We start from the raw sequence: 27,276 nt of genomic DNA on the forward strand, positions 1-27,276 counted from the left end.
GACCCCTGCCTCGTTTACTCACTGGGTAGTGCCACATTGTGGAGAGCAACTGAGGCATGAAACCCTGTATCCGCGCAAGCAAATTGTGTCACTGCTCCACTCTTCCGTATGAACATTTTCTCATGGTCCAGCAGGTGCCACTTGTTCTCACAGGAGCACGCTACATAAAGCCACAGATTTCCCCTTTCTGCTCTCCCTCCCACTTACCAAGTAATTGGATCTGCTGCCCTTTGAATTCTGACCTCATTTTCCTCCAAGAATCCTGAAAGGGTCTCATGGCATGCCCTGAATCGCCAAAGCCAGACATTTAAATTCCTCTGCACATTTGGTGAGAGACCTGAGATCCTGCCAAAGGGCATGGAGAGCAGCCTCTTCGGTATTGTCTTGATTAGGATAATCAAAGATGCTCTCCATTGCCTGAACAAAGTTCTCAGAGTGTTCAGGGCGATGCCTTCTCCTATAGGGCCACCAATCCTCAATGTTAACGGTCACCCAAGGAGAGTGTTTGACGATGCACTTACTCTGTTACCGCAGCTGCTCTCCTCTGTCTAGCCGTGGGCGATTCCAAGTCTCACCAGGAAATTCTTACAGCTCATGCAAATGGTGATTTTATTAGAGTCAGACTTTGGAGTCCTGCAGTAAAACAGGGCCCAGGAGGAGGAGGGGCTGAGTGTGACTGACAGGGCAGGATTCAAAGTCCTGATTCCTCCCCTCATCCTCTCATAGGGTGTGTCTAGACTACATGCCTCCTTCGACGGAGGCATGTAGATTAGCCAGATCGGAAGAGGGAAATGAAGCCGCGATTAAAATAATCGCGGCTTCATTTAAATTTAAATGGCTGCCCCGATCTGCCGATCAGCTGTTTGTCGGCAGATCGGGGCAGTCTGGACGCGATGTGCCGACAAAGAAGCCTTTCTTCATCGGCACAGGTAAACCTGGTTTCACGAGGCTTACCTGTGCCGATGAAGAAAGGCTTCTTTGTCGGCGCATCGCGTCCAGACTGCCCCGATCTGCCGACAAACAGCTGATCGGCAGATCGGGGCAGCCATTTAAATTTAAATGAAGCCGCGATTATTTTAATCGCGGCTTCATTTCCCTCTTCCGATCTGGCTAATCTACATGCCTCCGTCGAAGGAGGCATGTAGTCTAGACACACCCATATGGTCTCACCTATGCCTTTCCCTTGTCACCATCCCTTCTGGCTCAGAACATGGGTGCCCACCAACACTCCCCATTGATCACCAGCAGCACTACTGAGTAAACTGGAACCCTTCCTTTTCCTGTTTATCAATAGCTGACTCCCACCTCTGCTCAGCCCAACCTTCATCATCCATTTAAACTTTTTCCTTCCAAGGATCTTCACACCCACTACAAAGCTGCCCTTCAGAAAGAGCCCTCTAGAAAGGTCCTCAAAGCCACCTCCTTGTCCTCTCCTAAATTCTTCCTTTGCAATACTGCCTACAAATCAATTCGACAATGCTTAGAGTCACAGACTCCAGGGACGGGAGAGACTAGTGTGACCAATTTGTTTGATCTCCTGTACAACAGAGGCCACCGTAGTACTGCCTTAATAATTCCTAGAGCAGATCTGTTAGAAAAACAGCCTCTCTGGATTTAAAAGCTGTCAAGGAGGGAGAATCCACCATAACCACTGGTAAGTTGTACCAGTGGTTAATTACCTTCACCGTTAAACAATGACACATTGTTTATAGTAGGACTGTGCCTAGCTTCAACTGCCAGCTCTTGGATCACACTACACCTTCCTTTGCTAGATTGAAGAACCCATTATGAAATATTTGTTCCCCATCTACATACTCCTAGGCCAGCAGTTCTCAAACTTTTTGTCAGGACAACCCCAATTGTAATTGAATTATTTCCTGCCAGAACATGGAGGATGACACCATTTTGAAGAGCAAAATGGCATCCTCTGCACAGTGCGACTCAAAGTATGAGGTTACGCTGGATGGTGGAAACCATTTTGCTGTACAAATGACCTCCACAACACACGTGAGAGGGTTGCTACTCCATCTGTAGATGGGGTGATCCAATTTGGGGCTACACCAGTGTCCCCTGTGAGCTGTGCACTTGTGCAGCCACTCAGGAGAGATGCCAAGGCTGCCCATCTGATTAGCAGAGTGCCCACAATTAGGTTTTGTGTTCCTACGGGTGGTGCATATTCACATACCTTGGTGCACATAATAAAATTTATTCCACATGTGGCTGGAAAGATTAATGGGAGCATTGGGTCACATCCCACAGTTTGGGAACCACCATTATATTCTATGATAAGCTCACCCTTTTACCCCCTCTTTGTTAAACTAACTAGATGGAGCTCCTTAAGTTCATCACCATTGAAGGAACAGGGATGGTGTAGACGGAGCTTGGTCCTGCCTTGAGGGCGGGGGGCTGGACTCGATGACCTCTCGAGGTCCCTTCCAGTCCTATTATTCTATGATTCTATGATTCTATGACACCGTAAAGATTCAAGCAAAAGGGCTTATTATGCACAGCACTGGCAGAATGTCACGTTGCTTGTTAGGCTCAGTGAGACTGCCAAACAATGGATTACTATAGATTATATAGGGTGCCAATGGGCGGAGAGAAGCGATGGGGTGGGAGTTCCCGAATCCCTAGATAGGTTCTAGCAGCAAGACATAATGAGCAAAATAAGCCAATAGTCTAAAAGATTACATCATTGCTCCACCCATGGCTCAGGTTTACATGTATGCTAAAAAACAAGTATTATGGCTCAAGTGTCATTGTGCAGTAAGTAGATTAAATCCTGATTTCAGGTCCATAGAAATGATGGGTGGCATCTCCGAGACAGGTTTGCTCACAGGTATATTCCTCTATGGTCTTAAAACAAAGAGAACAGTAAACAGTACCCAGCATTGGCAGCTGTATATATTTATCAATGCACTCCTTTGGACTGGATTGGCATCTGTAAGGGACGGATATCATTACTCATGCTGGCGTGCTGGCCGTCTCCCCTCCCCGAATGCTGGCTGGTATGTAGGGAGGATACACTGCTATCTCCTCTTCAACTTGGGAGGCAGATGTTCGAGGCCACTCTCAGGGCATGTCTACACTGTCACCCTAGTTCGAACTAGGGTGGCTAATGTAGGCAATCGAAGTTGCAAATGAAGCCCGGGATTTAAATATCCCGGGCTTCATTTGCATCTTGCCGGGCGCCACCATTTTTAAATTCCCGTTAGTGCGGACTCCGTTAGTGTTCCATGTACTCCACGAGGAGTAACGGTAGTTCGAATTAGAAACCCTAATTCGAACTACCTACTCCGAGCCGCGTGTAGCCGCGGGCACGGAGTCCGCACTAACAGGGATTTAAAAATGGCAGCGCCCAGCAAGATGCAAATGAAGCCCGGGATATTTAAATCCCAGGCTTCATTTGCAACTTCGATTGCCTACATTAGCCACCCTAGTTCGAACTAGGGTGGCAGTGTAGACATACCCTCTAAGTGTTGTGTGTCTATAACTCACAATAAAGCCCCCAATTACTGCCCTGCACCTGGGGTTCTGCTATCTCAACTTGTTTCATGTCTAGTTGTATAAACAAGGCCTGTCTTCTGCTTATCTCTGTTCCCTTTTAGCCGTGTATTGTCCGTTGTTAGCTAGGCCTCAGGCCTCAGACCAGGCCCATCCAGTTTGGGCATTTGTGAAAGATTCTTAACAGAAACAGTGGTCAAGATCTTACATACGTATTATTGAGATTTTGGCCCTTCGGTCCCTCCTCTTGATCCTAAGGTTCCCTAACCCGCCTGGTCAAATACAACAATTTTAGCATTTTTAGCTTACTTCGGACGCGCTGGGTAAAGCACCAACACCAGCAGGAATGTCAGAATAGACACTCCCCACATAATTTGGCAGAATAGCACCTAGATCCATCCCCATGTGATTTTGTCCCCTGAGATGGCATTGCCCATAATCATCGTTTTAACTTCCACCGCCTGATTCAGTGCCTTTGAATATTTGGCATTGGCTTGGTCCACGGTCTCACCTATCTGAGCGTACCTCAGATGGCCTGCCCCAATGTGTCTCTGGTCCTCAGCTACCGACTCCTCGATCTTCGCCTGCAGGGGCCGAAGACCTTCCTCTAGATACTTACTGCCGTAGTGCCATTCCGGATCCCACGTTGGGTTCACTGTCATTGGTGGAGTACGGTAGAGCCGCATCCTGCCAACAGTCAGAGTTGTCCTCCGAGGGACCGTCATGCACATGGATGGGTGTGTCGATGGACAGGGCTTTCCATTTAACTCCATGGAGTGGTTCTGGGCAGTCACACACCAGTAGGTACTGTTTATCTGGACCAGCTCCGTATGCACCAGTTTCTCGGTGAAAGTCATCTCACACCTAGACAGATTTGTTAGAATATTATATGGGCATGTACACAACATTTCTCTATCAGAAAGGGTGCACAACACTTTCCTGGCAACCTCGGAGTACGTGATGCTTTCTATTTTAGTGACATGACCCCTTCTCCACACTGGCAGGGAGGTTACCATTCTAGCTTGGTGCAAGTGAACAATGCCCAAGGCACTAAAAGATTGAAAAATATGCTATGACCTGTCCACACTGGTCTCTGGGCCCTCATTGATTCTATGTGTCCTCACTCCCAGAGGAGATGGGGCCCTACTACTTCCATGAGGGCCGGGAGGACCCGGCCATCCTGGAGGTCGGTTACGATTCCCTGTGTGGTAATGGCCATCGTTTGTCCTGCTCTCCGACAATTTTCCTCCAACTCCTTTATCTTTAGTAACAAACTGGTTAATTTTTGACCCAGGTATTTTGTTATGTCCAGTGAGGTAGATACAGAGTTTGACAGGTCCTTTAAGCTGTCTAGGATCAGCTGGCTTGCTTTACCAGTATCTAATGCTCCCCGGGCATTAGCTATTATGGTGTCTGCCAGCCTCGATTCAATTCGGTTTCTTTTTTCAGTTTGGAGTGCTATGGCACAGGAGTTGCCAACAGAATTACCTGTGCCGAACCATCCTGCCATAGTATCTGTTAATCCCCATTTCTGCCTTGTTAAACTTTCTCCCATTTGGTTCGTCAGGCTCGTCATGTTTTTACCCATCTGAGGCCTGACCCTTTCACATTGTTGATTTATTTCCTCTAAAGGAATATGCACCTTGACCTTGTAGGTGTGGAATACTACTGAGGTGAGGACTGGTAGAGTCAGTCCTATCATTACCAGTCTTGGCTCTGGGACGGAGGTTTGCACAGGGCATGACACACAGTCAGGTGGCTCCACCTTTCTCTGATAACTTGATTAATTATCAGCCGTGGACATTCTAGTCTGGGCCATCGTTTGACAAATGTCTGCCAAGCTTCTGGGGTTACTTTGGTTTGTGCCTTAAGTGGTAGGCCACACCAGGAGTCGACAGGCCTGACTTCCACAGGCACCGGGCCAGAATAATTGGCACATAACCTGGCATTAGTACTGGGTTTTTTCCCTTCAAAGTCCCACACAAGTTCCAGCACAGAGGCCTGCGGGTTTCTTTTGATGCCTGTATTATTGCAGGAAGCTAAGTAGTTGTGTTTAAACAAGGGGTAACCCAGGATCTTGAGTCTCCCTTGATTATTAGTTCACAGTTGTCCCCCTTTAAAGGTAATTTGGATGCTGGTTGTATTAATTGTAGACGCTGTCCCTCTGAGAGGGCCACAACATGGTTTAATAGTGTCTCTCATTCTGAGTGGGGAACCTATGAAATTCCATATTTGCTTCCAAAGGCCCCCCCCAAATTCCATAATTTCTGGTATTTGGCACCAACGGGTAACTGGGCAGTCGGCTGTTTTGTGATGTTACTAGTCTCCCTGTTTACATAAAAGTCCGTGTATGATTTTATCTGAATTTACTTACGTTCCACCTGCCCATGCCCTATTCGTAGTTCTACCTTTACCTCTGGCCAGGCCTTTTTAATGGTTAATGCGCGTGTCCTGCAAAAGCAAAGCATTTCTTTAGTGCAGCAGTTAAAGCGGAGCAAGACTGGTGGAGGGGGGTTAGTAACCCATTCCCAGTCCTCCCTTTCACACAGCACACTCCTTACATCCTTCACCTTACACCACAGGGGCAGCAGGAGCGGCAGCAGGAACCATCTCATGGTCACCCTTCAGTCCTTCTCCTTGTTTCCCTGTGGAGACATTGTTCGTATTCAACGAGCTTAAACAATTACCACAGTAAACTGCTGTCAGTTACAAACATTTGCCTGCACCTTTTTTTTTCACCACTCCCACTAAGTCTTCTTAAGAGTTGCTGTTTGTCTGGGCCCAATCCTTTTTTCCTCTCTCACTGAACAGTTTGGGTGTGTCTAAAAAAAGTAGCCTTTTTTGAAAAACCTTCCCCTGCGTCTAGACTGCTGCCGCGTTCTTTCGAAAGCAAATCAAAAGAATGCGGCAGTTTTTTTGACCACAAAAAACCTCGTTTTATGAGGAAGAACATCTTTTTTCTAAAGTGCTTTCGAAAAAAGGCGCTATGTAATGCAAACTGTGCTTTTTCGAAAGACAGCATCCAGACTGTCTGGGTGCTCTCTTTCGAAAAAGCAGCTTGCTTTTTCAAAAGTACTGGTTGTAGTCTAGACACTCTTTTTCGAAAGAAGCTTGCAGTCTAGACATAGCTCCCGTTTATTTCTTTGTTTTTCCCTAGCTCACATTTCTGCTTTACTTAGAATATCCTTTCCTTTAAAAAAAAATATACAATCCTTTCCTTTAAAACAACAATGCTAGCAATACATGTACCACAAGACAAGACAAACTTGGACATGAACACAGAACACAAAACACAATTTTTTATGTCATGACAGTAGAACCATGGTTTTTTTTCAGTTGCTCTTCAGCTGGTACCAGCTCTTTCTGAAGTTCTGAAAGACAAAAGAACATTTTCCTACCCCCGTGGGGCTGGCACAGTATATCTTGTAACACTCCTTTCCTTTACAAGTATTCTTGCTGACTTCTTTATCAGCCTGCTGTTATCCAATAATTACTAACAGTGCTTTTTTTGTGATGGTCCTGCCCAGAACGGCGTACCGTCACCTGTTTTCCCAGCCCACAGAAAGGGAATGGGATGTCCCCCATGCGTACTAGCACCTATTTTCCTGGGGCAGCTCAGCTCCTCACCAAAGCCTGCTCAAGATGCGGCGCTGTAGTTCTTAAAGGGGCAGTTGTTTTTTTGTTTGGCTACTCAAGTTTTCCTTTTGGGGGGGGGGAGGGGCTCAACAAGTTTGATTTTGGCCCTTCAACTATAAGGCAAGTTTTGTAGCCTCTATGCCTCAGGAAGCCCCTTCAGCCTGAAGGTCAGAGGGGAAATCAGGACAATGCTATTAAACCTTTCTGCCACGGGAAGCAAAGAGGGATTACAGGGCTTTCTGGAACCCCCTCGTGCATGTGCTACGTAAGGGCTTGCGTCGTGGCACACTGAGATCAGCAGAAAGCTTTCCACAGACTTCACTGGGCTTTGGCACAAGCTCTAAATCAGCTGGCCCAGCCAAACTGCTGTTCTGGAATGGGAGGGTGGGAAGGGTTGGCTGATGTAGGGCACAGAGTTCCTAGGGGCAGTGCCTTTACCAGGCAGGTGGGCGTGTGAGTCCAGAGACAGCTCATTTAGAACAGCTCCGTTTGCATCCTCTCCTGTAAGGTAGCATCTCTTCTCCAGGGCTGCCAGTGTTAGTAACACAACACGTTATAATAATGCACTTTTGCCAGGCACCCTGCTGAGCCAGGCCTGATCTCCCTCCAGGCAACAGCAGAACCTCACCGGGAAGTTCCCCATCTTCACACACAAGGCTTGTTATTTAGTGCCAGGTCACTGCATTCCTCTTTATTCCTTTCTGCCGCTCTGCCTTGTTCCCTGGGGAGCTCACATCACAGCAGCCCCCAGGAGATCCGCTGCAATATCCTGAATGCCTTTGCAAAGACCTGGGAGACGGCCTAACTCCCTGTTTAAATAATTGTCCTCAGCACGCTGTGGCCAGGTAATGACTCTGCGCAGCCATACAGCCGGCAAGTATCCTCTCTGATTGACGATGTGCGGCGAGTCATTTGAGCTTGACTGCTTCTCTGGGCGAGTGATCAGCAATCAATTAGCTTGCAAAGGATTAATGGTTCATCCTTTATACTAAGGTTCCAGGTATAAATAGTTTATAAGTAGTTGATAGATGTCTTTCTAAATGATTAATCAATTATCAGAGAGACAAAGTGAGTGAGATCATGTCTTTTATTGGACCAACTTCCCACTAAACAATATTACCTCAGTCTCTCTGTCTCTCTGGCATCCTAGGACCAACACAGCTACAAAAAAACGGCACAATCAATTGTGATACAGTCTAGGCTTATACCCACCTGTACTGCTAACCAGTCATATACTACTGATGTTTCTAACTTGCTTAGCCCATCTATTCATCACTGAGCAAGCATCTTACTGTGTATTTTAGAAACGTGTGTCTGTCACTATGTCTGTGAGTCTGTTTGTTCAAGAACTCCTCTTACATGGTAAAAGCTAGGACCGTGAAATTTGGTAGGCAGTTTCCTCTTATGATAATTTAAAGCAAGGTTGGTGCCAGGACAATGGGATGTGTTTGGAATGGGACTGTTGCACATAAAATGGAAACAGAGGGGTCTGGTAGGTGGGACAGTCATACTGTAGAATGACCACAGGGGGGCAGCAAGGGGGCCAGAGATGAGGACTGGGACAGCTATAACTCCTTTGGGCCAGCAGGGGGCAAAGGTGGAGAGATGGCTATTTATTATCTATGTCAGGGAGTTTGTCTGTGTTTCTGTCCGCTTCTGTCTGTGCCCGAACCAGAGGGCATGCACCCTTCCCCAGGCTGTGCCTGCTGCAGTGAGCATGGACTAGGGATGTTAAAATTAGTTTATTTTAGTAATCAAGCAGTTGATAGAATTTTTATCAGCTACTTGATAGGGGAAGGCAGCCAGCTCAGTCCCCTCTTGGGCCAGGACCAAACTCCGCTACGGCTCTGCAATTTAAAAGGCAGTAGAAGCCAGACAGACAATCCCCCTCCCCCGCCCCAGCGCCTACTACCTTTTCAATTGCAGAGCTGCAGCGGAGTTTGGTCCCAGCACCGGCTGGGACTGAGCCGGGCTGCCTGCCTGCCTAGCCAGTAGCAGCCCCTGTCTGTGGGGGGTCCCAACTCCCTGCTGGGACCCCCCTACAGAGAGGGGCTGCTGCCAGAGCAACCTCCCCTGCCTTGCTCCCTATGCTGCAGCAGCGGGGGGCAGGGAGGGGAGAGGAAGGGCTGTGTGTGTGTGCGGAGAGTCCTGAGGGAGTACCAGCTTTTAATCTGGCTCCCCCCAGCACTGGCACCTGCTTCCCCTCCCCTTGCTACCTCTGATAAAGAGGCAGCATGGGGAGGGAGTGAAATGCAAATAGTCGATCGAAGAAGCTTAGGCAAATCGATTACTCTCTTGCATCCCTACCATGGACAGGTGCGTCTCACCTGGACCCAAGGTGCTACACTGAGAGAAGGCTGGAGTTGTTCTCTCTCCCCAGGGCAGCCTGCCTACTGAACCCCTCCTTCCCAGCCCCGCCCCAAAGCAGTGATTTAAATGAAGGAAAACAAAACTTATTTGAGTGATGGACCCGAGGAACACTGGGTAAATCTTCTAGTCCTTTGTGAGAGAGACCAGGTGTCAAAAAAGCCCCCTCCTGCCCTACACCTTGCACAGGGGTGGCTGTGAGCTGCCCTGGCTTGTGCATCTCTTTTGCCAGTAATATAAGATGCTGAAAGCCATTTTTTCCTGTTAGCTACACCACCCCCTGGCTTCAAATTCTTCCGTCACATATACTTGTGCACCACTGCTGCTTTCAGAGACGAGGCAGTAGGGTAAATTAAGACAGAGAAGTGAAGTGAAGTGAAGTGAAGTCCCTGGAGCTGGTACTTAGGCCTTGTCTACACTACACCATTTTCTCGCCAAAGGCCAACATCGGTAGACAAAACAGTGGAAGTGCACACACAACAATGCTTCTCCAGCTGACTTAACTCCCCTGCTATGCCAGCAAAATAATACCCCTTCCCTGAGTGGCATAGAGCTCTTTGCGATGTAGTTAGAACACTGCAGTGTTGGGGTACAGCTAGACTGCGGAGTTTTGTCAGGGTACCTGAGGTATCCCGAAAACATTCTGCCACATCCAGGGAACTTGTTTGCTCTTCCGCTTTTATTTGTGGAAGAGCAAATGCGCTCTTTTGGAAGCCCCTGTATTCCTCATTCTACAAGGAAGAAGGGGGCTTCCAAAAGAGGGTTTTTTCTCTGACATTTGGGTTAGTCTAGATGGGCCAAATGTCGGAAAAGCCTCTTCCGACAAAAGAATTGGAAAAAAGTACGCAAAATGCAGAGTGCTTTTTGTGTACCCTTTTCCGACAAAAACTTGTAGTCTAGCCGTACCTGCAGTGTACACAGTGTGTTTGCTTCAGTTGTCCTCCAGGATGTATCCCACCATGCCCATCAATGACTGCTCCTGTCTGCAGTTTGAAATTTGCTGCCATGCACAGGCACATGCTCCCTCCTCTGTTTAAGGGCCCAGGGATTTTTGAAATTCCTCTTTGGACAGTTCACACAGCATCTTCCCGGCTGACCATGCCGGCTTCCTGTAGCAGACCCACTCCCGCAGAGAGCACACTGGAGCCATGAATCGCTTCCTTCCATCGCACGCAGCAGGACAGGCTGCTCCGGGGTGGGGAGAGGGGGAAGCCAGGGCTGCCCAGTGCTCTGGGAAGGCAGACCTGGAGCTGTGCAGCTCTCTGGTGCTGGGGGGAGGGGGCATAATGCAATAGCCTTTGGTGGGGGTGGGCAGCACCATAATGGAGGAGACTGGGTGGAGGGGCAGGATGGGGACAGTGGCCACAATGGGGGCTGGGCTCCAGTGGGCATGGAAGGGGCGAGGCTGGGGTTTGCCTCCCCAACCCAGGCCTTTAACCCACCACCCATGCTTATGCTCAACAGCATTTGCTAGTCTTTAAGGCACCACAGGACTCCTCGTTGTTATTGCTGACACCGATTAATGTGGCTATCCCTCTGAAAGTGGATTTAAGGCTCATTACAGCAACCTGTAACCAATGTTCCCTCTGATGTTTTCATCCATGTGCAGAATAAATGTTATGTGCACCAAGGCATGTGCTGATGTGCACCACCAGTAGAAGCACATGCTGCTGGCTGTGGGCACTCTGCTAATAAACTGAGTGGGATTTCAATCTCTCCTGGGTGGCTGCCCTAGTGCTCAGCTTACAGGGAACACTGCCCACCTCATCCCTTTTTGTCCTATGACTGCAGAGGTGATATCTGGCCGCTCTGCCTTGAATGGTCCCTTCTAACTGGCACTAATTACTTATGCTAAACCATCTGCTCCACCTTGCCTTATGCTGTGATATGCGGCCTACCTTCTAGATGCTCTGTGTGTCCCCGAAGCTTATCACCCTTGGAAAATCAGTCTCCTTTACAAGCTGTCATAAGAGCACCCAAAATCACCAGGCACTTTCAAAAATCTCGGCTGTGACCTTGTGGGCAGAGCACTAGATCGGGATTTCAGGAAACCTTTATTCTTCTCTCAGCTCTGCCCTGCTGCTGGGCACTTCACTGTCCTTTGCTGTGCCTCAGTTTCCCCGGCTGTGAAAGAAGAGTAATGATACTGGCCTGCTTTAGTGCTGATAAAGAGCAATAGGTATTTATTATTCCTAAAGGCTAGACTTGCCCAGAGGAGTTCCTTCCTCTGTGAGGAGTAATCCCAGGTGTTGCAGTTTGTTTGTCTAGGAACGTCGGTGACATAATCATGCCAACATGAAAGTTGTTTACTATCCCAGTGTACATATGTTGCCCTAAATCTAGTCCCTTATGTAACTGCACCGCTCGCTTTCAAGTGCCGACTTGCTGCTGTGGGTTTATTGTAGTGGCTCGGCTCTGCTGATTGCAACTGGAGCTCTGGGGCATTCGGGGCCGGTGCAGCAGAAATCCCTGGGGGCATTTGCAGGAGGCCGGTGCTACCAGGATTCCTCTTCTTCCTAGTGAACCCGAGCAGCTCAAAGGTCAGATCCTCCGCGGGTGGAAATCAGCCCAGCTCCTTTGAAGTCAAAGGAGCTGCAGCCATTTGCATCAGCTGAGACGCTGCGCCTGAGTTTCTATAAATAGCAGCCCACCCTCTGATGGATCCTTGATCTTCATTTTAATGCTGTAGGGGGGGCTCGCCTCCCTTGCGGATGTTTTTAGGGCTGGGGGCAGGGCTGCAGTCCGTGCCTCGCTCCTGGCACAGGCTCGGTCACCCTGCTGGGATTTCGGTGGCTCAGCCCTCAGGTCGGCACCCTGGCATTATGAACCCCTTACCAGGTGGCAAAGAGTCCAGTCAATACGTTACCTGCCCTCCCTCAAGTCTTCAGCTCTGGCGCTGGGCCCTTTATATTCAGCCCTTTGTTCAGGTTTCCAAGCAAATCTGGTCCCATTTTGGGGGCTTAGGTCAGGCTTGTGCCCCACTTCTTTGGGGTTCGCCCCACTTCACTGGTTGGGAACCCAGGCCTGCCCTCTACTCCAGATCCTAACCCAGGGATCTGATCAACATCAGCCACATTCAGTTCATGGCTGCTCCTGCCCTGGAGTGAACACCTCCTCAAAAGGCAAACGTGGGGTGTAGGCGGAGCCCCGCTTCCCTTTCTAAGCCTGCCCCAGTTCCTTTTCCTCTTAGCCCCCCCGCTGGCCAGGCCAGAAAGTGGAGCTGAGCCACAGTAAGAGCCACGGAAGGACTCCGGGCTGCTGTGGAGACAGGCCCACCTCGACCTCCCTCCCCCACCTGCAAGAGGCTGAGCTGTGGGCATGCATGGAGTGGCACTGGGGGAAATCTGGCACAATTGCTGCACTGGGGTCGACGGGTGGTCAGCCTGTATTTCCTTGGGCCTCTTCCCATCTGGCCCCTTTATCCTCACCCTTTGCTCAGGCACAAGGATCAGGGGAAGGAGGCATGGAAGAGGCGGAGGTGGGTGCTCCTGCACCGTCCCTGCCTTTTCCCCCAATGCTCCTTTTCCTGAGGCCCTACCCTCCACGCTGCCTCTTCCCCTCAAGACCCTGCCCCCTCCCTCGCTCACACCTCTCTGCCCCTCCTCCCCATCTCTCTCCCGTGATGGGGCCCATGGCTCCCCTGGCCCCTTCTGTTCCGATCCCGCTCTCCCCGCTAACCCGGCTGTGCAAGTGCAGCCGCAAATAAATCTTGGCCAATCCTCAGGCTGCGGCCAGAGAGAAGTACAGCTCCTCTGCTCCCAGCCAGGACCGCCCTGCAAAGGGCCGGCAGCTCCTTTTACCTGAGGCTGCTGGGCTCTGACCGGCTGTCAGTAGCTCTTGGAAGACCAGGTCACGGTAGTTTCCAAGATGGCTGCTCCAGACAGGCTTGCAGGAGCTGCGTTATTCCTTCGCTGCTCCCTGAGGTAGGGTGTACCAGGGCTCTGGGGCCCCCTGTAGAGAGCCCTTAAAGCCAGGTGCACCCTGTCACAAACACCTTCATCTCAGTGAATACGCTGATCGTACAATACTTACCTCCAGTGCTCACCTTCATGGGTGGCGGGGAATATAGGCAATTGCCTTCCCACAACTGCCTACATTGTTTGCTGCCCACTGCGAGGGCTGCGACGTGGCAACCCCATGTGCTCTGGCTGCCTGGGAAGGGTAGGGCCATGCCATCTGCTGGGCCTTGGGGCAGTAACCTGGGGCAGGGGCACGGCTTGACTCCACAGGATGGGAGGTTATGGAAAGGGTGGGGCAGGGCCTTGGGCTTGGACCTACTGCTCATGCTCACCTGAGAGACGTTTCTCCGTTGTCCTCCGAGTTGCGTGGTTCTTGTGAGAGACAGTCCAGAAAGGCTGGCACAGCTGGATACCAGACTGCAAAATCCTAGGGCATAGCTATCCCAAAAGGTAGATTGTACCAAGGACCACTGCCTGCTTTGTCCAGTCAATACTGGCACCAGATTTGGGATAATAGAAGTAATGATGCATTCCAGAGGGGAGGAGGACATTGGCTTTCTCTGAGCCATTCAACCCTTGGCTCTCTGCTAGAGTTGGGTGAAACTTGTCACGCTAAACTGTTTTTGGGTGACGAATGCAGATTTGGTGACACAAAAATATGTTGAGTTCATGTGAATGTTGCCACTTGGTTTATTTCAGGGTAAATTCCTCCCACCCCAAATTCCTGAAAAAAAGTCAAATTGTTTGGATGTTTTCTAAGTGTAACCTTTCAATATATGGGCTCAAAGCAATTTTTCATTTAAAATCTTTTTATTTTGTTAAAAAAACCTAAAAATAGTCAAAATCTAAATGAAAGTTCCGTTTTGTCAAAACAAAAAACTTTGTTTTCATCCCTAAATATATATATTTTTTTATCTGTGTGATTTGCTGATAACTTTGAACATTCTTGCTTGTGGTTTGACCCCAAACACATTTTTTCTCAACTTTTTTGAAATTGCCAACAAATATAAACATCCATTTTTCACCCAGCTCTAAGCTCTAGAGAGAGACTGGCTCCAAAGGTGTATCTCGCTCCGAGAAAGCAGAGAATACCCAGATATCAGGATTTCAAGTTTTAAACAGTTGGTTTATTTAAAAAGTCAAATAAAACCAACCAGAAACACAACCAAACATAAAAAGATTGATCCAGATGCAGGACATTTAGGCAAGTCTCAATATATCTTACATGTTCCTATCAGTTACCAAATGTACAACTACAAGGGTATGTCTACACTGTGATAAATGCCTCTCTCCCTCCCCTCCCCCTAGCACTGAGTCTTAGGTTATGTCTACACTACTGGGTTTTTGTGCAAAAACAATTGTTTTTGCACAAAAACCCACGGAGCGTCCACATCTCAAGTGCATTTTTGCACAGGAAAATTTACAGTAGAACAGCAGAACAGAGGGCTTTTTGTGGTGTAGGTATGCCTCTTTCTACAGAAATAACTCCTTTTTGTGCAAGAGTTCTTGCGCAAAAAGGTGTCTGTGGACGCTCAAGAGGGGTTTCTCGTGCAAAAAGAGCCTATCGGAAAAAGCACAAGTGCACGGATGCCATTCTGTGAATAGCCATCAGAACTTTCTTGAACAAGTGTGCCCGTGCAGTATGGACGCTCTCTTCTGCAAAAGCACATCGCTTTTGAGGTGTGGACGCGCTTTTACGCAAGAAGTTTTTGCGGAAGATCTCTTCCACAAAAAGCTTCTTGTGCAAAAACCCTGCAATGTAGACAAAGCCTTAGAGCATTGGACAGCTGACTTGGGCTCAGAGGGCTGTGAAACTGCAGTGTAGACGTTCAGACCTGAAATGGAGACCGGGCTCCGAGAGTCTCCCTCTTTATAAGGTCTCAAAGGCCAGGCTCCAGCATGAATATCCACACTGCAGCTGTATTGCCCTGAGGCTCAAGCCTAGTCAGTTGAGCCAGGCCAGCTGTGGCAGTGCTGCAGGTCTTCTATTGCAGTGTAGACATAGCCAAAGGATGGCTTCTATAAAGGTCACCTCACGCTAAGGATCCCTGATTTCCAGATAGGCTTTTTATATCTGGAAGAAATTCCCCATGATCGCTCTTAAAGGACCTGATACAAGGTCTATACCAGCCGATGGGAGACTCTCCCACTTTCCCACCCACCTTTTGGCCAAAAAGGCTCTTCTCAAAAGAAGTCAATAAGCAATTAGAGAAAAATAACGTAGTCACACTACAGAGGAGAAAAAAGGCTTGCCCATCTGTCTGGGGACTGGCTGCACCATAAGGAGAGAGAGACTGGTTATAAACCAATGGCCTCTTTCTTGTGGCAGCCATATTTGCCTGGTCCCTCAGTCTAGACAGGGCTCTCCAATCTTCTGCCTGCGGAAGAACCAGGAAATGGGAATATTTTTGTTACGGCCGAGGCTCCTTTGCCAACCCCTAGAGGAGGTGTGTTATATGAGCTGAGGCCCACCATAGTGGGATTTTTGTTACCTGACCGTACCTCCTCAGAACTAGGCCTCAGTTTGCACCACATACCCGGCTGTCAGTTGCTAAGTCTGCGTCCTTTACCCACCCGCTGTGAGGGCCTGGCTGGGTCCCTGCCTGGGGCAAAATCCAGTGATGGGGAGAGAGGGGACATAGTCATTCTGCAGCCATTGTACACAGGCTACGCTATTCCGAAGAGGTGCAAAGCAGCAACACCCCCGACTGTTTCCCCAGTGCAGCAGACCCCTGGATCAGGGCTTTCCAGGCTGTGTGGCTAGGCAGTCCGGCATGCTGAATATTTCCCCATGCAGCCACAAGGACCACGGGGACTGGGGCAGTCAGGGGCAAGCTAGAGCATCCCTCCAGGCTGTTCCAAGTGGATGAGGGTCAGGAGTGCAAGCTGCCACTCCCAGTTCGTGTGCTGAGTTCTGTGCTGATGCAGGATTGAACGGGGGCCTGGGAGAGCATGGCTAGCTACGCAGGTGACTGTCATGTTTGCTTGGAGATTCTCCTGCCCGGTGTTTTGCTCTGGCTGCTAGTCTGCTCTCAGACCGCTCTGCCCAAGGGGCCTTCATGCACGCCTGATGGGCTGCCCCTTTCGCAGACTCATTGACCAATTCCCCATGCAGCCTACAGGGCGCGGGTTAGATGTTACCTCTTGGTCCCAGGTAGAGGAGACCAGGGAACATGCTTTAAAAGTCTCCTCTGTGGGCAACACGCAGGGCTGAGCCTGTCTTGGAAGAAGGGGAGAGCGGCTCCCTTGGAACTCAAGACAGAGTCCAGGAGCGGGGCGAACTTTGGCAGTAATGGAAGAAAATCTGTCATGCAGGCAGGGGGCCAGAATTTGCTCCTCGGAAAAGGAGGAGCAGCTGCTTCTGCTCTGGGGCCGGCTTCTCCTCAGGTTCCTTCTTGGTCCTACTTGGTCCTATTCAGACTGGTCCTTCGGATCATAGACCGCATCGTTGTACGTTGGCGGATGAGGCAACTCTGCTGTGGGCACCAGGAGGTCTGCCCTGATGGTGTTGGGCACAATAAGCATGGCCTAGAAAACAGGGAAAGCAGCCTCCATTGGCACCAATATCATCATCTACAAGCTCTGTAAGGAGCTGAGCCAGTGACCACTTAGGTGCATGGGCATCTCTCCAGTGATTCCATGGACCACATCCTGCTCGCCTGCATCACCTGGTTCTGTACCACCTCTGCACCCACCGCCATCTTCCTCTTATCATCTGCATCCTGTTGGCCACCGTGCCCAGGTTCTCCAAACCTGCGAATGCCTCCCCGAGACATGCTCCACTCAACAGGGATGGGGGTTACATAGAAGCAAGTCTCTCACCGGGCTTTCCAGGCGGGGGGATTGGAATGCTCACCTCATTGGAGTTGACACGGGTTGCCCGGCACCAAAAGAGTGCGGTGGCCACTGCGATGCAGAACTCCAGGATGGTGAAGATCAGCAGCACAATGGAGATCCCGTTCCCCGCCTGCTCGATAACAGAACACCACAACAGCAGAGCCATTAACATCACATAACCTTCTACCAGGGCTGTGTACTATGTATCACTCCCTCCCTCATCAGTCCCGGGCTGCCCCCCCCGGGTTGGACCCAACCTCTTCTCATTCTTGCCTTAGACTTCAGAGCTAACAAAGAAGCAGCACCATCCCTTCTCCAGGGAAATCTATTTCAGGTTTACGCCTTGCTCAGTACACGACAAGGACTTGAGTTTTGCTGATGCTGTGTGAAGATTCAGGGAGGGCAGTTTAGGATCTGGACTTAACAAAACACTTTCATTCAAATTTTAACCTTTCTATATTTGTTTATATCTATCCATCCACCCCCATACCCTCTATTGATTGATCCATCCATCCATCCATCCATCCATCCATCCATCCATCCATCCATCCATCCATCCATCCATCCACATACAACCTGTCTATCTATCTATTCCCATATCCTCTATCTATCTATCCATACACGCCAAACGATGACATTCATTTTAACATAATCATCTCAAAACATCCTGTTCTGTACATACTGAAATGGGACATTTCAACATTTTCAGAACTGCTTTTTCCCAATTTCCACCCCCTAAACAAAACATGGATACTGCTGTTTTATACATTTCAATGCAGACAAAAGCAGCACATTTTGTCTGAAAAGGGGGTCCCCCACGAAATGCTCACCCCAGCTAATGTAACCTGCGCTATGGTCTTTGCCTTAGCATCTGAGCCACTTGCCACTGTCACCATTGCTACACAGAAGGCTAGATCCTCCTCCCTCTACATCCCTGTTAGGGTAGCACCAGATCTCCTCAAATTGCTCCTTCCACACCAATGATCTGTGACTAGGCATCTAGCTGCCCGCGGGATCTTACCATCACTAGGTAGTTGTAGTAGTCAAAGTTGGAGTGGTACAGTCCATTTATGTTCAGGTCTATTATAAAAGCCACTATCCCGAGTAATGCAAAGATGGCACTGATGACATTCATGGTCTGGCTTCCTTTCACCTGGAGGATACACACAGAGAAAGAAGAAATATTGCTAGAGGGGTGGATGGAATGAATAACCAGCTGGAATCTTGGAAGGAACTCTAATCTGAAACCATGGATCCGTGTCTCCTGGCTTTGTCTGGATCCAGGAGGTGAAAATCCACATACTGGAAACCCAAAGCACTCCTGTGGGTTGACCTGGAATGGGAAGCATATGAGACGATCCCTCCCAGCCTGGAATCTTGCAGACCAAAGAGCTTAGTAAGATCTGGACAATGAGACAGCCACATTAGACAGGATTAAATATCATTCAGATTGGGTATAAACTCTCTTGCTACAGAACAACCATCCATCAGCTATCTATGGGTAGGAACGTCCAACAGGGACAGGTCAGACACAGAGGTCTGGGCTAGATGGACCTTGGATCTGATCCAGCGAGGCAGTTTCTATGTTCCTCTAGTTTGGAGGACCATGCGAACTTTGGGTGTGCGGCTGGATCTCATGAAGTTGTTCCGTGATTTGGTTACTGATCCCCATAACAGGGCAGTAACGGAGAACTGTTATTGGTGGACAAAGGTTACAAGCCTACATAGAACTCATTGGCCTCTCTGCATCTATCTCCCTGTTGTGTTCCTCTCTTAGGAATGTCTGAGGCGATGGGTTTCCCCATTCAGACAAACATCTCAATGCTGACAGGGAGGGCTTTTCGGCTCTTTGGACAAACCTACCTGCTTGACTGCAACATAATATCCTTCTCCACTCCCTGAATTTTAATGGAGAGCAAAATCCCACCATGTGCTATTAGGGGATGCCCTGAATTACCATCAGATTCTTCATGTGAACTCCACACCTGCCCTGGAAAGTTTCTTCTCCCCTCACCAGAAACCACACCTCCTGGAGGAAGGGAGGAATTCAGTCTTTGTGTTCACAAGGTGGCTAGTATTCTGCTTCCATCCCCCTTCCAGTGGAGTTAAACTAAAGCCTCTGAAGGGGCAGAAATGCTAGGACTTACCGCACACTCGGTTGGGCTCTTCTCAGCTCCGATAGAGAGGCATCCGGAAATGATGAACTGTATAGGGAAGGGGAAATGATCGTTGTCAGGTGCGCCGTGTACATGCCTGGTTGCAGGGCTGCTACATGGCCTGGCTGCAGTGGTTCATTGCACACAACAGAGGTGCACACTGTAAAATCCTTCAATGCAGTTAGGAGCGGCTTCTGGGAGGGTAAGGTACAACACACACAGCGCTGCCTAGTGGCAGAACAGTATAATACAGTGTAGACGGCCATTCCTGTCTCAAGGCCTCATAGACCTTAAGGTCAGAAGGGACCATCATGATCTTCTAGTCAGGCCTCCTCCACATCACAGACCACAGACCCTCATTCATCCACATGAGGGTCCACAGCCTCTGCCTGAGTTACTGACATCCTCAAAAGATGCTGTAAAGACTTAAAATGACAGAGAATCCATTTACACTAGTTTAAACATGTAAAAGCCCCATGCTGTTGGGTAAGGCAACACTCACACACCACTACCAGAGTTTCTGCCAATCCGACCCCACGGAAAATTCCTTTCCAATCCCAAATATGGTGATCAGTTACACCCTGAGCACATGGGCAAGACCCACCAGCTAGACACTGGGACAGAATTTTGTTACTCAGAGGCCTCCCCAGCTAGTGCCTCAACCTCAGCTACTGGAGATATTTGCTGCTAGCAGTCGCAGACTGCCTACATGCCATGGTAGGCAGTCTCACCATATCATCCTCTCCTTAAACTTAACAAGCTCAGCCTCGATAGTCTTACAGTCCTGTTAGCCTTTTAGCCCCCACTGCTCCCCTTGGAAGACTGCCCCAAAACTTCTCAGAGGGTTAGAAACCTTCATTTAATCTCAAGCCTAAAGTTGTAGGTGGCCCGTTTATATCCCTTTGTTCTTATGTCCACTTCTGAGTGCTTAACTTAACTCCTCCTGCTATTTAGCCCTCTGCTGTATTTAGAGAGAGCAATCACAACCTTCGGTTGGGCCAAACAAGCCAAGCTCTTCGAGCCGCCTCTCAGGAAGGAGGTTTTCCATTCCTCAGATCATCCTGGTAGCCCTTCTCGGCACTTGTGCCAGTTTGAATTCATCGCTCTTGCACACAGAAGACCAGAACTGCACACAGTGTTCCAGATGCAGTCTCACTAGTGCCTTGTATAATGGTATTAACACTTCCCTGTCTCTACTGGAAATACCTTGCCCAATGCATCCTGGAACTGCATTAGCCTTTCTTCATAGCCTCATCTTACTAAGCTGTGGGTCTCTTCACACTTTGGGATAAATTCTGATCCCTTAGGGGGACCAGTCTGATGGAAAAGAGGCAGGAGCATGGAACCCTTCCCCCTGCGAGGGCAAACAGGATGAGAAGCTCAGGAAAGAGTCTGTTCCTGCCAGAAAGCAGTTACCTCTCTGGACTCCAGCAATCAGAAGTCTCTGCTGCCTGGCTGAAAGACAAGTAGGCCACTAAGGCCTGGACCCTCCAAGGTATGGAGTTACCCAACTCCTATTGAAATCAGTGAATTAAGTCCCTATATGCCCCTGGGGATCTGGTCAGGACCATCTTTTTGCTTAGCGTCTGCACAGAACTTAGCACCATGGAGTTCTGGTCCAGGAGTAAGGCCACTGGATACACTGCAACATAAATCATCATCATAATGCATCTAATTTGTCAGCATCACAATCCCCTGTATGTGCCGTGAAAAACCATTGCAAGTGGGGGACACGCCCTTCTGGCTTGGCCATGGGACAGTCATACAAACCCCGTCCTAGGTGGGCAGAGCGGGGAGAAAAATGGGCTGATCTCAGGATGCCAGTCTGAGCTGGGTGGAAAGGGGAGAACGTAGGATGGCCATGGAAAACCAACTCGAGGAGAGAGGAGAGGAAAGAACATGGGGATGGCCATGGGAAGCCATTTTGAAGGAGGATGGAGAGGGGAAAGCATGGGATGGCCATGGACAGCCATTTTGAAGTGGGTGGAGAGGTTGAGAGCATGGGAGGGCCATGGGAAGCCATTTTGACATGGGTGGAGAGGTTGAGAGCATGGGATGGCCATGAGAAGCCATTTTGAAGTGGGTGGAGAGGTTGAGAGCATGGGAGGGCCATTGGAAGCCAGCCCAGCCTGGATTCATTCAATTCCATTGATGTTACTCACAGACACGCCTCCCAGGAACGGGATCTCTCCCATCACAAAGACAGAGGTGTAAACGTTGGTGATAGTCGTCAGGACAATCCCGAAGCCAATGTGCATGAAGCCATTCATGATTTGGATGGTCTGGAGAAGGATCACAGCAATACCATGGGTCCCACTCGCCCCACCACCACACTGCAGACATTACAGAGGGGTGGCCTGTAGCTCTGTATTTTGAAAGCACAGTCTGTGCAAATGCCACATACGGTAGGGGCCGTCATTCAGCCACGGAAGGCACTGTGGCAGCTTGCCACCGAGTAGCTCATGCTTTTTAGCTGTGAACGCTGAGAATCCAAAACCCACCGTTGGCTCAAGCAGGGGTCGGAGACCCAAAGATCAGCTTAACCCTTCCCTAATCTCCCTGTTTGAGAGATGGAGAAGCTGAGGCAGAGCCGTGGCATGGCCTGCTGCAGCTCTTCCACCCAGCCAAGCTGTGCTTAGCACTGAAGAGTAGCCGGTTCCTAGTCACATGGACCTCAGGGCTCCAGGCCACAGCCAGGGGAGAACAAGAGAAGGGAGATGGTTGGAATTGCTGCATGATGAGTTCTGGTGGCCTCAGTGGTGTCTGGGAAGAGCATCATGAAAGGCTTGCAAGGCAGGACAGTGCAAGGGCTGGATTCCTTCTCCTTCTGTGATACTCGGGGACTGACGGGGGAGGGCCATCTCCCGCCATCGTTTCCCCCCCATGCATGGCTGGCTCCCTTCCCATTGGGCACTGCTCCTTGCCCAGCCAGTAGCGAGCCCTGCAAAAAGCTTTGAGCTCTGCAGCAAACGCAGCCTCTGCCAGCGAGAGAAAAGGCCTGCAAATCTTCCCTGTGCTTTGCCTCACTGGGCCTGGCTCTGTGGGGCTCCTGGCAGGTGAGAGGAGGCCCGGGTGAAGGGGTAGCTCTGGGGGGCTGCCAGCCTCCGCCCTCCCAAGCAGAGTGAGGGAGCAGGGCTGGAGGTGGTAGCCAAAGTAGAGCCGAGTGTCCTCAGGTGGGACTCGCCTCTGACTTGCACCCCGGGGAGAGGCGGGCACCAGCTAGAACAGGTGTCAGCCCACGTCTGCCAGCCCCTCCCTCCCAGGCCGCTGCTGGCTCTGCCAGCTGGAGAATCCGGCCCCGGAGCGTGGAGCAGGGAACCGCAGAGCAAGTGTGAAACATCGGATGGGGGGGAATCGGGCCCCTATAAGACAAAGCCCCGAAGATCGGGGCAGTCCCCATAAAACCGGGGCCCCTGCTCAGTCCGGCGTGGGGGTCACCTTGCCACAGAGGCCTCTCCAGGGGGAGCAGCCAGGGCAGGGGGGCAGCGCCAGGGGGGCTTTGGCTGAGGCATTTGCAGCCGGGGGGAGGCGCTACGACCCCAACCCGCGTGGTGCAGCCAGGGAGCGGGGGGAGGTGCCCGCTCCGGCCCTGCCAGCCCCCGCCCCAAGCAGCCCCCCGCCCTGCCCCACTCACCCCCATCACTCGGTTCTTCCCCTTGGGGACCGTCTCCGCCCGGTACATCACGGCGCGTCTCCCCAGCCGGATGGTCCCCTCGCCCGACATGGGCGCGCCCGGGGTGCTCGCTCCCAGCCCTGCGGGGTGCGCGGCGGGACCCGACGCTGCATCAGCCCCCAGCCGCCCGCACGCCTGCCTGAGCCCGGGCCACGCGCGCCGGCCGGCTGCCCAGCCTCGGCGCGGCTCGCTGGGAAGGAGCCGGGGCGCTCCCATTGGCTGCGGCGGAGGATGAGCTCACAGAGCCCCGGAGGCAGGGGGAGGCATGTGGGGCTGGGGAGGAGGGGGGGGGGGGTTCCATTCACTAGCAGCCCCAGCTGCGGGGGGGGGGGGGGGCGAGCGGCAGGGGGGCTGCCCCGCAGTTCAAGCCAGACAGCGAGGCGCTGGCACCTGCCAAAAAGGGGCCCGAAAGGGGCTGATGCGGGGCCAGAAAGGCCCCAGGCCCAGTGATGGGGCAGAAGTGGGATGGTGGGAACTGCCTAGGGGTTTGTGCAACACCTCGGCTGGAGCCTGGGGCCGCCTTCAGAGGCCGGGGAGAAATCTCTGCTGCTCCTGGATCCCCCCAATCCTTCTCCCTTTCCTCTGGGAAAGCTGATCTGCCCCCCCTGCCTCTCCAGGGCTGTGACCCACGGCCTCAGCACACTGTTGACAAGGCTCACTCTGCCCTGCTCCTAGAGCTTGGTCTATTCTATCCCTGGCCCCTGGGGGGCCTTTGCTTTTCCAGCTGGGATCCCCTTTGGAGCAGCACCCAGCCCAGCCCCGAAACTCCCCTCTCCCGGCCTGGTGCCAGCGTTCCCCTCCGCTTTTCTCCCTGCACAGCTGCTCCACAGAATGGTGCATTTTGATGCCAGCCATTTTCAGACAGGCTGGAGTGATTTCATCACAAAAGCACAGACCCCCGGAACGGAAACAGCAAATCCTTTTGATTTTTCAGATCGTGGTTTAGGTGTGGATTGGGTTTTTTCCCCCACCTCTGACCGACACAATTTGGCAAAACCTACACAAATCCCCCAAAGTGTTTGTCACCAAATCTGCATTTTTCTCAGAACAGAAAATGTTGACCACCACGTTCTAATCACACTCAAGAATCAGCCATGGCCTTTGGGGGAAGAGGGTGACCTGACCAACGAGGGAGGAATTGATACTGGGATAGTTTCTGGGCAAACTCCTGCTTCCCCTGATTCTTCAGTCCAACACAAAGGATGAGGGTTTGGACCTAATGACTAAAGAGGAAAGTGTCCACCACAGGACACTGAGAGGGAAGGGGGATGTTTCAAGTTTGGTCCATCCTGGGCCTTTCTGTTGACATTACCCCATGAGATGGGGGGTCATGGAGCTCACCCCTCTGCACAAGTTGACAATAGCATGACACTCATGGTGGTTAGATCTGGCTCATGAGAACTCCCAGGGATCAGAAATGTAATATTTGAATGGGGGCTAATTGTAAACCAAAACAATATACTGCCAAGAGCAAAAACGGAGCTAGACTCCAGCCATCTGCTCTGGTCTCAGTGGAGAATATGTACATTCTGTTTCCCTGTAAAGGGTAAAATACACAACAGCAGCACTACTAGAGCGCTCTCCCTGCTGACTATCCAACCTTGTTCTCCAGTCAAATTTTTTATACCCACTAGAGAAATCCCATGAGCACTTGCTCTTAAAGTGACAGTCTCTTTTATACACAAAGGCTTCTTGAGCAAGAACTGTTTTGCGCAAGAGTTCTCGTGCAAAAGGTCTTCCACAAGAGCGAGTCCACACTGCCATGTGCTTTTGCGCAAGAGATGTGCTTTTGCTCAAGAGCATCCATGGCAGTGTGGATGCTCTCTTGTGCAAGAAAGCTCTGATGGCCATTTTAGCCATAGGATTTCTCGCACAAGAAATTCATGTTGCCTGTCTACACTGTCTTCTTGTGGAAGAGCTCTTGTGCAAGAGGGCTTATTCCTCATGGGGAGAGGAATAACTCTTCCAGAAAAAGCCCTGTTTTCTGACACTGTCCTGTAAATTTACTTGCGCAAGAACGCGCGTGCAGTGTAGACGCTCTGTAAGTTTTTGTGCAAGAACAATTGTTCTTGCGCAAAAAGCCTGCAGTGTAGACATAGCCAAATAGTTAAGACAAAGTAGCAGCTGATAACCCACGTGATTTCCCAATATCAGGGTCTAATCTGTTCTCACAAACCTCCGCTGATGAGAATTCCACAACCTCCTTTCCAGTGTGTTGCTATTCTGACATGTAGAATGAATTCCTACTATCCAACCTCAATCTCTCTTGGTGCATGTTAAGACCATTACTTCTTGTCCTGCCATCAGTGGACATGGAGAACAATTGCTTGGTCTTGAGAAAAAAAGACTGAGGGCAGAGGGAGATGGGTCAGCTCTGAGAGTAGGGCCGTTCTAAAGAGGACAAGGAGCAACTGAAAAGCAACAGACCGAAATAATATGCAAACAGGGAGCTGGACTCAGCTGTACAGCTGTCCCGCCAAGCACCATCCTTATCGGCTTCTCTCCTGGCAGATTGCCCAGATCTTCCCAGGCCTGAAGTACTTGTTCTTTAGGAAGGCTGTGACTGCTAGCATGAGAGAGTTGTTCTCCATATGGGGCAGGGTTCTTGCTCCTTGGCACCTTCATTGTAAGTTATCAGAGTGGAATCTTGCTTGTCTCTCATTATCCCTCCAGGTGGGCGTGACTGGGTCTCCATCACAGCAGCATCTCCTGCTCTCTGTTACAGGGATGAGTTATGCCAGCTGTTGAGTCTGCTCCTTGTGGTGCCTCTCCCATTGTCTACTCCAGGGCAGACCTGCCTTAGTCGAAGTACCACAGCCTCCTCGTCATGACTCAGCCCTCCAGCTATGCCACCATCTGTGTTTCCTCCCTGGGAGAGGAGCACTTCTCCCTCAGCTACAGCAGCAGCTCCCCGCTGAGGACAGAGCAGCGAGTCTGTCCCAGCCAGTATCCCCAGCCAGGCAGCTTTGTGTGCAGAGCCCTCAGCCCCTGGCTGGGTGGGGTTCATTAAGCAGCTGTGGGGCCATGCTACCCCTTGGCTTAGCGAGAACCTTGCTTAAGATCCACTTTGACATTTTAACTGGAACTTACAACATGATTCCTAAAAACCTCAGGATCCGGACACCTTTAAAGATGGAGGTGGGGGAGGGGGTACCTTGATGTAGATCACCCTCCAAATCCATTCCTCCAACACATGGGCCTAGTAGGCTGCTGAAAATGTTCATTTATCAGCTACAATAACGCATCTGGCTGAAGCCTAGTCTACACCGCCGCGGCTGTCAATCTGTTACGCAACTTCAGCTACATGAATAATGTGCTTAGATGTACTTAGCATGGTAGCTTCACCACCGACAGCTGATGCTATCCTGTCAACTCCACCTACGCATCTCAGAGTGCACTCAGCAGCCAGAAGGTAGTGAAAACGTGCCCTCAGCAAGGCAAACACCATTGGGAGTTACTATTGCAAACATGTAATGGGTGGGTGAGAGGGAAGGATCCATAATGGGGTAAGAAGCAAAGGAAAAGAGGCAGCTGGCAGCACGTCAGGAGAAGGACTGGAGATTTCAGGCTGTTTTTTAGTGGCCTTTCAGCTACTTTAAACTCATTTTCCATTTCAAACTCGTTTAATTGTTAGCCCATTTTTCTGCGGTATTCTGACATCAATGGAATTGCCCATGTGCATTAAAACATGCTTCTTAGCAGGGTCGGTTGAAAATTTCACTTTCTCTCAACGGTAAATTGGATTTTTGGTTAAACTAAACTGTTCATGAAAAGAGTGTGCTTTTCTAGAAAATTTCAATTTTTTTATCCAAAATTTTTGGAAATATCCCCCAAGACTGAAATCTTTTGCTTAAATCTTCTGATTAAAATCTTCTGCTGTGCTGCTTCCTGGGAGTTGTAGTTCAGTTTCCTTATGTCCCCAATCTCCTCCATGTGCCAGGCTCCCCAGCAGAACTACATCTCCCATGATGCACCACAGACAGCCACTCCCAGGATTCACTGTGTCCACTCACTAAGAGGGGAGACCTGGAATAGGTGATACACCATGAGTCATACTTGTGATTAGAATTTGGCTCTCATTAACAATACCTAGTTTGTTTTACCCAGGGATCTCAAAGCCCTTTACAAAGGAGATTAGCATCTG

General features: G+C 50.3%; 1 protein-coding gene across 4 annotated transcripts; it reads right to left on the reverse strand.

Annotated features, from left to right (window-relative positions):
* Positions 1–16,591: 16,591 nt before the first annotated feature.
* Positions 16,592–23,310, reverse strand: LOC102461017 (membrane-spanning 4-domains subfamily A member 15-like). 4 transcript variants are annotated; one of them, XM_075928482.2, is made up of 7 exons: positions 23,094–23,309; positions 21,622–21,741; positions 19,451–19,507; positions 19,261–19,332; positions 18,325–18,456; positions 17,323–17,433; positions 16,592–16,994 (listed from the first exon to the last, which is right to left on the reverse strand). In XM_075928482.2, the coding sequence occupies exons 1-7, from the start codon at positions 23,181–23,183 to the stop codon at positions 16,878–16,880; spliced, it is 699 nt and encodes a 232-aa protein (XP_075784597.1). In that variant the 5' UTR covers positions 23,184–23,309; the 3' UTR covers positions 16,592–16,877. The 4 variants fall into 4 exon arrangements, with proteins under 4 accessions (XP_075784597.1, XP_089634878.1, XP_075784596.2 ...); XM_089778752.1 differs by lacking the exon at positions 21,622–21,741 and having other exon boundaries at positions 23,094–23,310; XM_075928481.2 differs by lacking the exon at positions 19,261–19,332 and having other exon boundaries at positions 23,094–23,308.
* Positions 23,311–27,276: the final 3,966 nt, after the last annotated feature.

This window comes from Pelodiscus sinensis, chromosome 5 (assembly GCF_052426305.1).
Source record: "Pelodiscus sinensis isolate ZL-2025 chromosome 5, ASM5242630v1, whole genome shotgun sequence".
NCBI lineage: Eukaryota > Metazoa > Chordata > Testudines > Trionychidae > Pelodiscus > Pelodiscus sinensis.